We start from the raw sequence: 12,252 nt of genomic DNA, 5'->3' as shown, positions 1-12,252 counted from the left end.
TAACCAATAAAAATGTGACTTAGGAAGCTGATATCTGTCAGTGATGCCTTAAAATAGGATGTAATGGACCTTCTACACGTTTTCTTAACTTTGCCTTTAAATTTGACAGTTAAAAAAAGAAACACTGCGGATTGTGAATCTAAATTAAGCTTAAAATTGCATTTTTGGGTATTTCTTTATTCATATCATTGTGAATCAGGAGCAGATTTGAAAAAGTGTGCATTTGTGAGCTCAGCATTCTTCATATGTTGGGTTCAGGCCAACAGGGTGTCTCTCTTTTGGGTGGGGCTTCTCACTTTTTATCTATGTTTTTACTTCAACCGGCATCTGCTGTTTCACAAACTGTAGTTAGCTGGGCTCACATTGCCCACCTTGGTCTTTGCTATGGAATCTGCTCCAGTGCTCTCTGTGAATGGCTTACTGCACCCTGTGTGATTATCTGTCTAATAATAGCTTCCTTTAAGGCTGTTCATGCTCTCATGGCGACAGATACTCTGGGCGCAATGGGACAAGTCCAGCCTGAATCGAGCTTCTGGCACTTCTAGTAATGAAGCACAGCTTACTGCACACAGCCGTGATAAACGAAGAGAGTCGTGCATTAGCATTGGAGAGTGTGTAACATTAAGAAACCTCATGGGTCTTGAGTAAAAGAGCAACAACAGAGCACAGGTATGTGCACAATTCTCTGCCAAATAATTAATTTAGAGTTTCTCACAAACACTTTTTTATTTTTGTAAGGCTGCATAAGGAAGGACCACCCACATTTTTGTCATTTCTAACTAAGAGATCTTCAGTCACGTGGTTTTGTTTACAAACTTTGGTTCGGTCAAGTTCAAAGGCATTCTGAATACAGACCAAATGCATGGTTCAAATTAAGAACTGAAAACTGACGTTTTCATTCTGAACACACCCGACCCTAAGGCTTCTGGTTGAGACCTGAACCAGTTTCCTGTGGTGATCTACAGTGGATCCTTTGGGTTCCTTGTGTTCTGGTTCCTGTTTGCAGAGCGTTCATGGAGCTAATGGCCTTGGCCTCTTTCACTTCACCTTTCAGGTGTTTTCATGGAAATAGAGTTACAGAGAAGGGAGTGTTTGGTCTGCATTTTAGTTTCACTTGGTTATCTTTTTCTTCTGCTATGTACCTTCCACAGGAACGCCAAGGTTGAGTCTAAACCAGCAAACTTGACCGTTGAGGAAGAGATCCAGTCAATGTTCAGCTTCCAGGCTAAATCTCTAAACTTGGACCTCCTTCTGGTCTTCATGACTGTGGCTTTTATCATTCTGTGAGGGCTTTACTGGAAACGAGTCTTTTATTATCACAGTTGTTGGAGCATAAAATATTACAGCCTGTGCCGACACACCCATCATGCATCTGTTTCACAATCCATAGGCATGATGGGTATGTTAATGTGCAAAAAGCTAGCAGATTGACATCATTTATGCCTGCTGTATCAACGTGAGGCGGGGCAGCAGCAGAAGCCTTTCCAAAGGGTGCGTTCAAAGGTTGAACAGAGTCCTGTTTTATGGGAGGGACTAAGGTGTGTGAAGAACGCCCTGATGCAGACTTCAGACCGGGGATGTGAACCATCAACATCCATCGTTCCGGGATATCTAGTGTCACTGAATTCACCATCTTTATCCCTCCTCTGTAACGTGCAGTGGTGTCGCCAGTCCAGGCGAGGGCGCTGGACTCTAACCTGCATCAACAGACCAGGAGGGGTTTCTCTGGTTTCTGATTAACGGGGGCATACTTTCTATATTAGAGAAGCTGTGGCAATGAGCATAAAGGAAGGAAAAAAAACTGACACTAAAATTGAGAACAGATTATTGATCTGCACAGAATACAGACAGCTGCTCCACTCTAAACTCATGACTGTTATTGGCAGGTTAGTGCAGTGCTGTAGTTTACAGAATTCCCTCGCTATACCGCGGTTAACCTTTCAGTCGCACTGTTTTGTGGATTTTTGTCAGTGCAATTTTGCATGACTTGTTTTTAACTGCAGACAGGGTTCTGCGTCCTGATTGGCTGTTGACCGTGTCAATTAAATTCCTCTGTGCCTCCTCTTCTGTACATGACGGATTCAATTTGCCACATTTGCATTCATCTTTGATCGAGATCAGATCTTATTCATTCTATAATACTGGACTTATGTTTCTATAAAGGTTTGAACTTTGAGTTTAAACACGAGAGAAAAGTTTGAGAATGTCCATGTCTGTCTGAGAAATGTTTATGAAGCATGTAGTGAAGAGTTTACAGCCTTAAAACATCTGTAATCCTACTCTGCGGGTTTCACCTTTCGTTAGGTTGTTGTTGAAACGGAACTCCGGCGACAAACGAGGGAACACTGCATTTCAGCCTCAGTGTTTTGTTAGTGTTTTGATGCATGCTCATGCTCATTCTAGTTCATGCTGCTAATCATGAACAAGGCAGGAAAGCCTCACAACGTTTGATTTGACCTTCATATGTTCTTCATATCAGTAAATCAAATGTTCTTCTGTATTTATTCTAATATAATCAGCTTTTCTAGGTTTGAGAAACCCCATTCTATAAGTGGAATAACAAAAATGAATGATTTGAATTGACAGTTTGCTTCTATGTTGAATGTTTCACGGCGATGAGCCTGGAATTCCTCTGGATTTGAAGTCTCTGGTCCAGATGATGAGAGTCAGACGTGAACATCTGGGTTGTTGTTCCTCTATGGCTCTTTTTAAGTTTTGTCTGCAGGACTGGAAACAGAACTTGGTGGAATGAAGCAGATCTTCAGCTGCAGTATTTAAGTCTTTCGTTCTCATGAGGTTTAGCACAGTTGATTGAGGCCATAAAGACATGGTTCTGTGATGTCAGGTGTGCCTCAGAAAACCAGAGAAAACTTAGATTCCCCCAAACATCAGGCAGAAGCTTTGATCGTTTTTATGAAATGGAGTACACTGGTGCTTTCTCTGCCCTCTGCTGACCGAGTGTGGTTTGTGTGTGCAGACGTGCCGGGGGTGGAGCAGCCGGAGCTGTTCCTGAAGAAGCTGCAGCAGTGCTGTACTGTCTTTGACTTCATGGACACACTGTCAGACCTCAAGATGAAGGAGTACAAGCGCTCCACTCTCAACGAGCTGGTGGACTATGTGACCGTCAGCCGGGGCTACCTGACAGAGCAGGCCTACCCAGAGGTCGTCAAGATGGTAAGCGGGGGGTCAACATGCCCTCAACCCCAATTCAACACCTTTATGATATTTAGATCCATCCTGAATGTATTCAAGCTGCACACAAACCAGTTTGTGAAGCCGCTAACCCCAGCGTTCGCAGCACTGGCATTTGGGACACAAAAGGTGCATTAATGGAGCGTTTTCTGCTCCATCTGTCACTTCAGACACCAGTCTCTGCTTCGGACCTGTGCTTCTGCCAGATTCTATTCGATTATTGGGAGGTCTCCGATAAAGACGCACATTGGTTGAACAGGAATAGAAACAGTAGCTGCTTTCATACAGACATTCAATAAAGTGTCTTGAGCATTTGCTCTCTGCTTCTCCACGCCTTTGGAGTCCTTGCTACACCACAGCGCTTTGTCAGGACCTGCAGACATCAGCTGAAAGCTCCACAAATGACCTTACTGTCAAGTTGTTTGCGGTGTGGTTTTAAAGGAATGTTATAGACCAGCACAATAAATCGCACATTTATCGTTATCGCGATATCAAGCTGTGCAATACGCATATCGCAAACGTGGGATAAATGGCAACCTTAAATGTGCTAAGACAATCTAATGGCGGCTTGAAGTATTTAACGAATCAAATAAATCCCTTAATGCATTTGACTCCGTTACATCATTGACCAATCAGATGCAGCCCTTTCATGTTAGATGTTGGACTCCTATGCAGATGAGGTTCATGTGGAGTTTAAGTGATGTTGACTTTGATTTAAACTAAAATGGAAATGACTTTTTTAAATTGTTTTGCTATTTTTTCATGTATCTACGTTTATATAGTAATCGCAATATTTATCCCTGATATTGCGAGTTTTCCTCATATCGTGCTGCCCTAGAACGTTAAGTCTGTGTCTTAACCTTCACAAGGAGCTCCATGAAGTCCTGCAGGAACTGCTCTGACTTTTAAAGAAATGCCTCAAAAATAGGGCTGTAACGGTTCATTTGAACGATTCGACTCAGATTTCGTTTGCTGATCTGATTCATAGTCATATTGGTTCTTTTTGTGCGTTCCGATTCAGTGACCTAAGATCGATCTTGGACATTTTTAGCCCAAACTTCAACCGGTGCGACTCGGAGAGAAATAACTGGTCCTGAACCGTGCAGGGGAAGTTTTCCAGATTCTGGCCGTAAATTAAATGTTTACAAACAGGTGAACAAGAATGAATCATCCCTGTATCCCTGCTGCCTGCTTTTATGTTCTAGTAAAATAAACCTGCCATATAGGTCAATCTATTTCATTTTGAAATGTTTTTATAATAGTATCGGTCGATGTGATCTAACACTTGCCTCAGACAGTTGTAGGATTATAAATTGATTAATCTTTACACCCTTATGCAAAAGGATTTAACCTATTGTCAAAGCTGGGGCCTGAAATGCATCGTGGTTAATATTAGGGATGTCCTGATCCACTTTAGATCCACTTGAACTTGAGATTTACATTTTTTCTAGATAACCCCAAGAAAATTTATTTCTCTCACTTTGCAAATGTTAACTATTCAATGTTAAATTATCTTGTTTGGCAATGACTAAAAATCCTAAATGCCCCCCCCCATTTCGAAATGACCTTTTTTCTTTTTCAGGAAGCCAATTTTTCACCATAACAGCTATTTCTTCTTTAAACGTTACCACTAGAATAGTACGGAACAGCAGCAGAAATGTTTATTTTTTATTTATAACTGGAGCAGCGCTCCTCAGACGCCTTAATGTTGTCTCATGCACCAGAATGACAGAAGGGCCAACAAACATCTCACCATGATGCATTCAATGAGCTCCGGACATTAGCGGAACCCCAACAGCCTCCCAGCCCAACTCAGTCCACTACAATGCTTTTTTCCCACAATCCGCTGCAGTTTGTCTTCCATCATCAGGTCCAACTGTCTGAGTGAGCGGTGCTGCTGGGAGGCTCACCGTCTGACTTTCTGCTCCGTCTTTTTGATGAGAATGTAAGGCGTTGTGGTGTGAACATGTAAAGAGGCAGAGGAAGGCTCTCATGCAGATTCAGACCTGCTCAGAAACACAGCTCTGACTGTCAACCAGGCTGTCTTTAGGGCTTCAATAGATCTTCTGGACCTGCTCTATCAGAAACCTGTTGAGTCCTTTCTGGACGTTTGGTTTCTAGAAGCCGTCGTTCCGTGACCATGTGGTCATTGCGGCTTCTCTGGAACTCGCTACCTTCTGGTTACGTTTTCTGAACTCACCGCCACGAGGAGCTAAGACGTAGTAAAACATCAGCATCAGTGTCGCCCCCTGCTGTTCACTGCGCTGAAGAACCTCTCGTGTTTTTCAGGTCTCTCAGAACATTTTCCGAACCCTTCCGCCCAGTGACAGTAACGAGTTCGACCCCGAGGAAGATGAGCCCACGCTGGAGGCGTCCTGGCCACACCTACAGGTAAAGTCTGCATGCGTGGGAGTGACCGTAAACTCGCAGTGATGGCGTTCAGGTGAGAGTGGTTAAAGGTCCCTGTCTTCTTTCTGCCTCCAGTTGGTTTATGAGTTCTTCATCCGGTTCCTGGAGAGTCAGGAATTCCAGCCCAGCATTGCCAAAAAGTACATAGACCAGAAGTTTGTCCTCCAGGTGAGTTTGTCTCCTCAGCCGTCCTCTGACCACATCTTCTTCCTGCCGGTGGTCTGACCTGCTGCCGTCTTCTCTTCCCCTCTGGTTTCCGCAGCTCTTGGAGTTGTTTGACAGCGAGGATCCTCGAGAGAGAGACTATCTGAAGACGGTCTTGCATAGAATCTACGGCAAATTCCTGGGGCTGAGGGCTTTTATACGAAAACAGATCAATAATATTTTTCTACGGTGAGTTTTGGCAGAACCAACTAGATCTTTGGATGTCTGCGTTTGTGTGACTGTCACCACCACAGAGGCTGAGCTTTCATGCTCTCCAGTTCACAAACGTCCATGCAGAACCTCTGCCACTTTTCGGTACTTGAACAGAAACCCTCACAGCACCAGGAGAACACAGAAAGCCAGGGTGGATGGCTCACAGACGAGTGCAGCACATCGCTGCTCCCTCACAGCTTGTAGTTTGTTTCTGCCGCTTTATGAGCTTCTTCTCTTTTGTCTGCAGTTTTGTTTATGAGACGGAGCACTTCAACGGGGTGGCCGAGTTGCTGGAGATCCTGGGGAGGTATGTGGAGGCACTTCGGTTCCTCCCTGACAGAATTCTTCTCCATTTTGTGGCGTTGAACTCACGTCCTCTCCTCCTCTCTCTCAGTATAATCAATGGGTTTGCGCTGCCTCTGAAAGCGGAGCATAAACAGTTTCTGGTCAAAGTGTTGATCCCGCTCCATACTGTCCGGAGTCTGTCCCTCTTCCATGCACAGGTAGGTGTCTGATGCCGGGTTAAAGCCCCACCCCCCGAATGTTTGTGAATCAGCGCCGCTGTGGGTTTGTTAAGTCTGTTCTGACCCTCACCTTTCTCTCTGTTCTTCTGCAGTTGGCTTATTGCATTGTACAGTTCTTAGAGAAAGACCCAACATTAACAGAACCGGTAAGCCTCCATTGCTGTAGAGTTTCTGCAGAACAATAAAAAGATTATTGCTTGTAACTTAGTCAGGGGACAAAATGTTTGTTTGTTTTGATATCCACATAAATGCAAATAACCAGAACCGGGCCCAGCAGTTCCAACCGGGTCATGCCTGCAGGGGTTTACTGTAACCACATGGGGGCGCTCTCCAATGCTTCCAAGTGTCTGCCTCCCGATCTGTAACGGCTACTCGCCGCATGCGAGAAATGTGCGTCTTCTTCCGCTAAAGCGTTTTACGCCCCTGACCAGTCACCACACCTCTGGAGATGTCAACAATAATAAAAACCTCATAATAATGAATAAGTTTATTTTAATGTTGATAAATAAACGAAAGAAGAGTTCTGGATCAGGACTGCAGGATCCTTACTGCACACGTGCAAAGGTGGACCGCACAACCGATTTTTACCGCACACGTTTTCTTTTACTATTTCCTTTAGAACGGTTTACTCCTCCGTCAACGAGGGCCGCACACTTACTGACACGTTATCTTCACAGGTGCGTTGTTAACGGCAAAAGCGGCTGCAGCAGCCCCGGGGGCATGTCCTCAGAGGAAAATGTGTTCACTTTTTCTTTTCCCTTTGCCAACACATAAAAAATAATGAGAGAGAATGACTCCGCGTGGCTGTCATTCTATCATACATTAGGATGGTCATTGTCTTTGATGACAACAATGTATGATTGTAGTGTTGCATTTAGGTGACGTTCTTTGATTTCATGGAGCTGGAATCCAGTCAGGGGATACTCTCTGCTGTTTAATCAACTCAAACTGGCGGGAAATGCTACCAGCAGCTTATCTTGTTTTTGTTGTTCCTTCTATTTTTTAGTAATGCATTACAAGTTTTACAATTTTGGAACAACAAGCGTACAATTTACAGGAGCTAATCTAATTCAGATTGCTTAACTGTGGCAATGTTAGCGACAGATTTGGGCCGATGTGTGGGACTGATCAGGCAGACCGATTAGCGACAGACCAGGATTGAGTCACGCCAGGAAGAAAAACTGTAGCCAAATCACGTGCAAACCAAACGAGGATGTGCTAAGGCGCCCTCTGAAAGACAAAAAAAACACGAACAACCAGAACCCCAATGTGATGACCGTTGTCGGGACGCCATTGGAAGAAAATGGTCGTCCAGGCAACGGTAGACACAGATGCAGACTACCTGGGTTTAGGTTTTCTGGAGGAACACGAAACTGAACCGGCCAAAGACCCGAGTTTGAGTCTCATCCTGCTTCTCACCCTCAGGTCATCAGAGGCTTACTGAAGTTCTGGCCCAAAACCTGCAGTCAAAAAGAGGTATGGCGTGTTTGTGCTGGAGTGTGGGCTGCGTTTGAACCCCATGTAAGCCTCCGCTTCCTGCTGTTCAGGTGATGTTTCTGGGGGAGCTTGAGGAGATCCTGGATGTCATTGAGCCCACGCAGTTCGTCAAGATTCAGGAGCCTCTCTTCAAGCAGATCTCCAGATGTGTGTCCAGCCCGCACTTCCAGGTCGGTGATGCCCCCCCCCTGAGGGCCTGCTGCCTGCCATTAATGGGAGGTGTGACTGTTTGGGCTCTGTGTCTGCAGGTGGCAGAGCGAGCTCTGTACTACTGGAACAACGAATACATCATGAGTCTGATCGAGGAGAACTCCAGCGTCATCCTCCCCATCATGTTCTCCAGCCTCTACAGGATCTCCAAAGAACACTGGAACCCGTGAGTCCTTCAGGAGTCGGGGGGCTGTTCTCTGACCTTTGGGGGCACTTTAAAAAGCTGACGTGTCCTCTGAGGTTTGACGGGAAAGTCGGGGTCCTCCTATTGAACGTGACGCCGCCTCCGGCAAACTGGGATGTGCAGACCAGAAAAAGCTTGAGGGATTTTAGTGATTTAGCAGCTTCAAATACTTTTGAACTGATGATTGTAAAGCCTAAACAATTGAAGCTAAAGCCCCCCCTCCTCCCCAGGGCCATCGTGGCGCTGGTCTACAACGTGCTGAAGGCCTTCATGGAGATGAACAGTACCTTATTTGATGAACTCACCGCCACCTACAAGTCGGATCGCCAGCGGTAAGCCTTCATCCGCCTGCAGCCGCTCTTCTCCATCAGATCAGGTCTGGCTGTGCTCTGAGGATCCCCGATACGTGCACGCACTTACGTGCACAGCAGCTCTGAGGAAGGCTGTGAACAAACCAGAAAGTCTCCAGAATAAAAGCGCTCATTTGAGTGGTCTGAATGTGAGAGTTTCTTCAGGAAACTGGTCGAAAAGCTGTGGTCTTTATTTAAACCACTAATTCAGGTGTTTAGATTCTCAGACAGTCTCTGTTTGTCCTCCCCTGTTTTCTCCTTTGCTCGTCCTGTGTCCCGGGGTCCTGTAGGATTGGTCTGGTGCTGTGTGGTCTTTTGTTACACACAGGTCGTCACAGAGTCAGGGTGCCAAATATCTTTGATCGGATAAAAGGTTGGATTAGAACTGAACTGTGTACATGGGGCCCAGAAAAACCTTTTCCCATTATAAGATACGCGGCATAGAGCGATCCTCTAAACGTGCTTTTATTGTTACGACGACAATTGCGATCCTGTTCGCTCATCATTTCTTTTAATCCGTGATTTATTCTTGGCAGAACGGAGCCGGAAGAAGCTGCACCGTAAAATGTGGGAATTCCATCAGTCTTTATTGTGGAAACACAAATTCACATGATTGTTTACACGGTTTCTCAGGACTCCGTTAGCGGATGCTTCCGTTAGCGTACAGACACGGTCCTCCTGAGTTTGGCAGCTCGCTTATGCAGAGCAGCCGGACGGACTGCGGTCTGAAGCCTCCTCCGGAGCGCCCATCAGAACAAAATGCCCTCCCCTGCCTGCAAAGACGAAGCTACTAATCTGACTGCTCTTCTCAGAAACACGGTTAGCTCACGCGGAGCAGCCGGCTGGTGCTGTTCGTGCTCAACAGCCTTCTCTGGAGCGTCACACTACTGCCTGCGCCGGAGTATGCCAAACGGCGTGTTTACATCACGCCTTCATTCCGATTACCTTTGTCCGTGTAATCGCAGCTAAAGTTGGTATCACTGCTGGCCTAAGTCCTGACTTTGGGATGAGAAGAATTTCAATCCAGACTAAAGTTTGAGAATGTTCCCGCGTCTGTGTCGGCCTGTCAACTCTACGTTTTCTGGGCGCCTTGTCTCAGCCTCGCTGCACTCATGCAGCTCTCTCTATTCAATCAAGGCTGCATCAGTCTGCTAGATCATTTCCTTCAGATCATCTGAACGCTCTGAACCCAGAGCCTGAGATGAGCTTCAAACTGAATCTGACGAACCAAAGTTGATCCTGCAGATGTTCCTGCTTGATGAGCGTCTTCTGTGTCTGCTTCTGCCGAGTTCAGGAAACAGTTTTCAGCCGACAGATCGGCTGCAGATTTGTATTTTTTTACGCTCACGTTTAACGCTCGGTTATCTCTGATCTTGGCCACGCCTCTTTTCACAACAGCAGGAGTGGGATAGGGACCGGAGGAGAACCCGCAGATGGGGGGTTCTGCCGGCGCCTCTAACGGTCCTCTGGTTCTGTTTCAGGGAGAAGAAGAAGGAGAAGGAGCGCGAGGAGCTGTGGAAGAAGCTGGAGGATCTGGAGCTGAAGCGGGGCCTTAGGAGTGATGGGATCATCCCAACTTAACAGAGACAGCGTTGTGCCCCCCGCCCACCCCAGCCCAGTCCCCCCTCCCACACCCAGCTGCCCCCGCCCTGAGCCGCCCCCCCTGCCCTCCACATCAGCCATGTCTGCGCAGAGCTCCGAGGCGGGCCGCCGCCTCCGGATCCTCCGAGCGCCCGCTGGTTTCTTAACTGTTCATGTTTTTGTTTGTTTTCGGTTTATTTTTTTCTCTCTTGTGTTTGTGCGACTTACTTTACAGTAGATTCACCACATCTGTTTTCATTATTTCAACAGCACTGTAAATAATTATTTTCTTTCTTCCCTAAACTGATATTATTGCAAAAAGGAGAAACAAGACAACAATAATAATAAAAAAGGAAAAAAAAAATAGAAAATGAGAAAATGACTTGTGTGGGAGGGGCTCCAACCCGTCTGGGTGGCGTGTTAGACGAGGGGAACAGCGACCAACACAACGGAAGAAGGCTTCACGCTCCTCTTCACTGCAGTCCCCTGCATCACCCCCCCCCCACCCCCCACCCCCACCCCCGTGTTTCCTGTCTGAACAAATGGAGATTGTCGGTCCGGTGTGAGGTTGGAGTGTGCTTCCATGCCCGTGCGCCTGGCCGCAGATCCAGCTCGTTTTTTTAGCCCCCCCACTCTGTGATCTGGAGATTCCAACATGGCTTCAGAAATGTTCCTGCTTGGATGTGGCCCCCACCACAAAGCAGACCCCCAGCCAACAGTGAGATGCGGGTCAAAGGGAGGTCACTTGGATGTCTGGATCCCAGAATCGAATCAGTTACTTTTTCCAGGAAATAAAAAACTTCCAAAGTTTATAACTTTGTTTGAATTTTCAGTAGAATCAGTTGGAACATGGGCTTTAGTCCCCAAATTCCTCCAAAATTCTGGAATGAAGCCAAAATGAAGGGAGCATGCTGCAGGTGAACACACTCCTTCCCCTCCATGTCTGTTGTTGTTGCTTTTCCTCTTTTGTTCGTTTCTGCCCCCCTCCCTCCCTCCCTCCCTCCCTCCCTCCCTCCCTCGCCCGCCCGCCGGGGTCGCTGGTAGCAGTCTGGCACTGGTGCCGTTCCGCTGTAACAACACCTCAAACTCTGACAGAACCTCAGAGGAGCCGAATCTTCCTCCTCCGGACAGGAGCCCTCCTCTGCTCCCTCCCCCACGCTGTTGTCCTGCAGGGGGCGCTGCTGTGGCGCAGGACCTGTACTCTGGTATTGAATGCAGTAATCTGATAATCTTGTATCTTGTAGTACTTTAGCCAATGTTGTTGCGTAGGAGAGGAGTGTCAGTATATACAGAGGTATTATGGAACAAGACTTCCTGGTATTTAAGATAGTGCCCCCCTCCCTCTTCGTTAGTCTCACTCCTCCATTTTTTTTTCTTTTAGTTTGAATATTTTTGGAAAACCTTTTTTCACATTTGAATATATACTTTTTTTTTTTAAAGAGGAGTGACGGGTTCGGCGGGGGGCGTTTCAGAGGGACAGGAAGTTTTTTGTCTCGTTTTTTTTTATTTTTATTTTTTATTTGCTTTGACCTTGCAGGCGGTGTGTACCCCCACCCACCCCCCACACATGAAAGGAGCTTCAGAATGGTCCAGAAATGACCTGATTTAAAGCTGGAAACAGATAAAGGGTTGGATAAATACAAATGTTTAATTATTTTAAAAAAAAATAAAGAGATATTAAATTAAACTGTTTTTGTGATAAAGCCCAGATGCTGAATTTCTTTCATTGCTGGTTGAACAGTCTTTGTCCTTTTCTACTCATTCTGGAGTTTTGGTCAAAATTCAGATGAAAATAATATAGTTTTTATTTTGCAATGAAATTCAGAAACTTTCTCCTTTTTTTTAAGGTGACAAGATTTGCAGCAGAATGTTTGAGATATTCCAAATA

General features: G+C 46.0%; 1 protein-coding gene across 6 annotated transcripts in view; it reads left to right on the top strand.

Annotated features, from left to right (window-relative positions):
• The window catches only part of LOC101173107 (serine/threonine-protein phosphatase 2A 56 kDa regulatory subunit epsilon isoform), a 49,012-nt gene extending 36,961 nt beyond the window's left edge, over positions 1-12,051 (top strand). For all 6 annotated transcript variants that reach the window (XM_023952059.1, XM_023952060.1, XM_023952058.1 and 3 more), the window contains 12 exons: positions 2,978-3,174; positions 5,482-5,583; positions 5,677-5,769; positions 5,864-5,994; positions 6,266-6,325; positions 6,413-6,521; positions 6,635-6,688; positions 7,968-8,018; positions 8,090-8,209; positions 8,288-8,415; positions 8,664-8,765; positions 10,265-12,051. In XM_023952059.1, coding sequence (XP_023807827.1) covers positions 2,978-3,174; positions 5,482-5,583; positions 5,677-5,769; positions 5,864-5,994; positions 6,266-6,325; positions 6,413-6,521; positions 6,635-6,688; positions 7,968-8,018; positions 8,090-8,209; positions 8,288-8,415; positions 8,664-8,765; positions 10,265-10,364 — 1,247 coding nt within the window. In that variant the 3' untranslated portion in view covers positions 10,365-12,051. The remainder of the gene's footprint in view (positions 1-2,977; positions 3,175-5,481; positions 5,584-5,676; positions 5,770-5,863; positions 5,995-6,265; positions 6,326-6,412; positions 6,522-6,634; positions 6,689-7,967; positions 8,019-8,089; positions 8,210-8,287; positions 8,416-8,663; positions 8,766-10,264) is intronic.
• Positions 12,052-12,252: the final 201 nt, after the last annotated feature.

Source organism: Oryzias latipes, chromosome 22 (genome assembly GCF_002234675.1).
Source record: "Oryzias latipes chromosome 22, ASM223467v1".
NCBI lineage: Eukaryota > Metazoa > Chordata > Actinopteri > Beloniformes > Adrianichthyidae > Oryzias > Oryzias latipes.
This window is presented reverse-complemented; position numbering and strand designations above follow the sequence as displayed.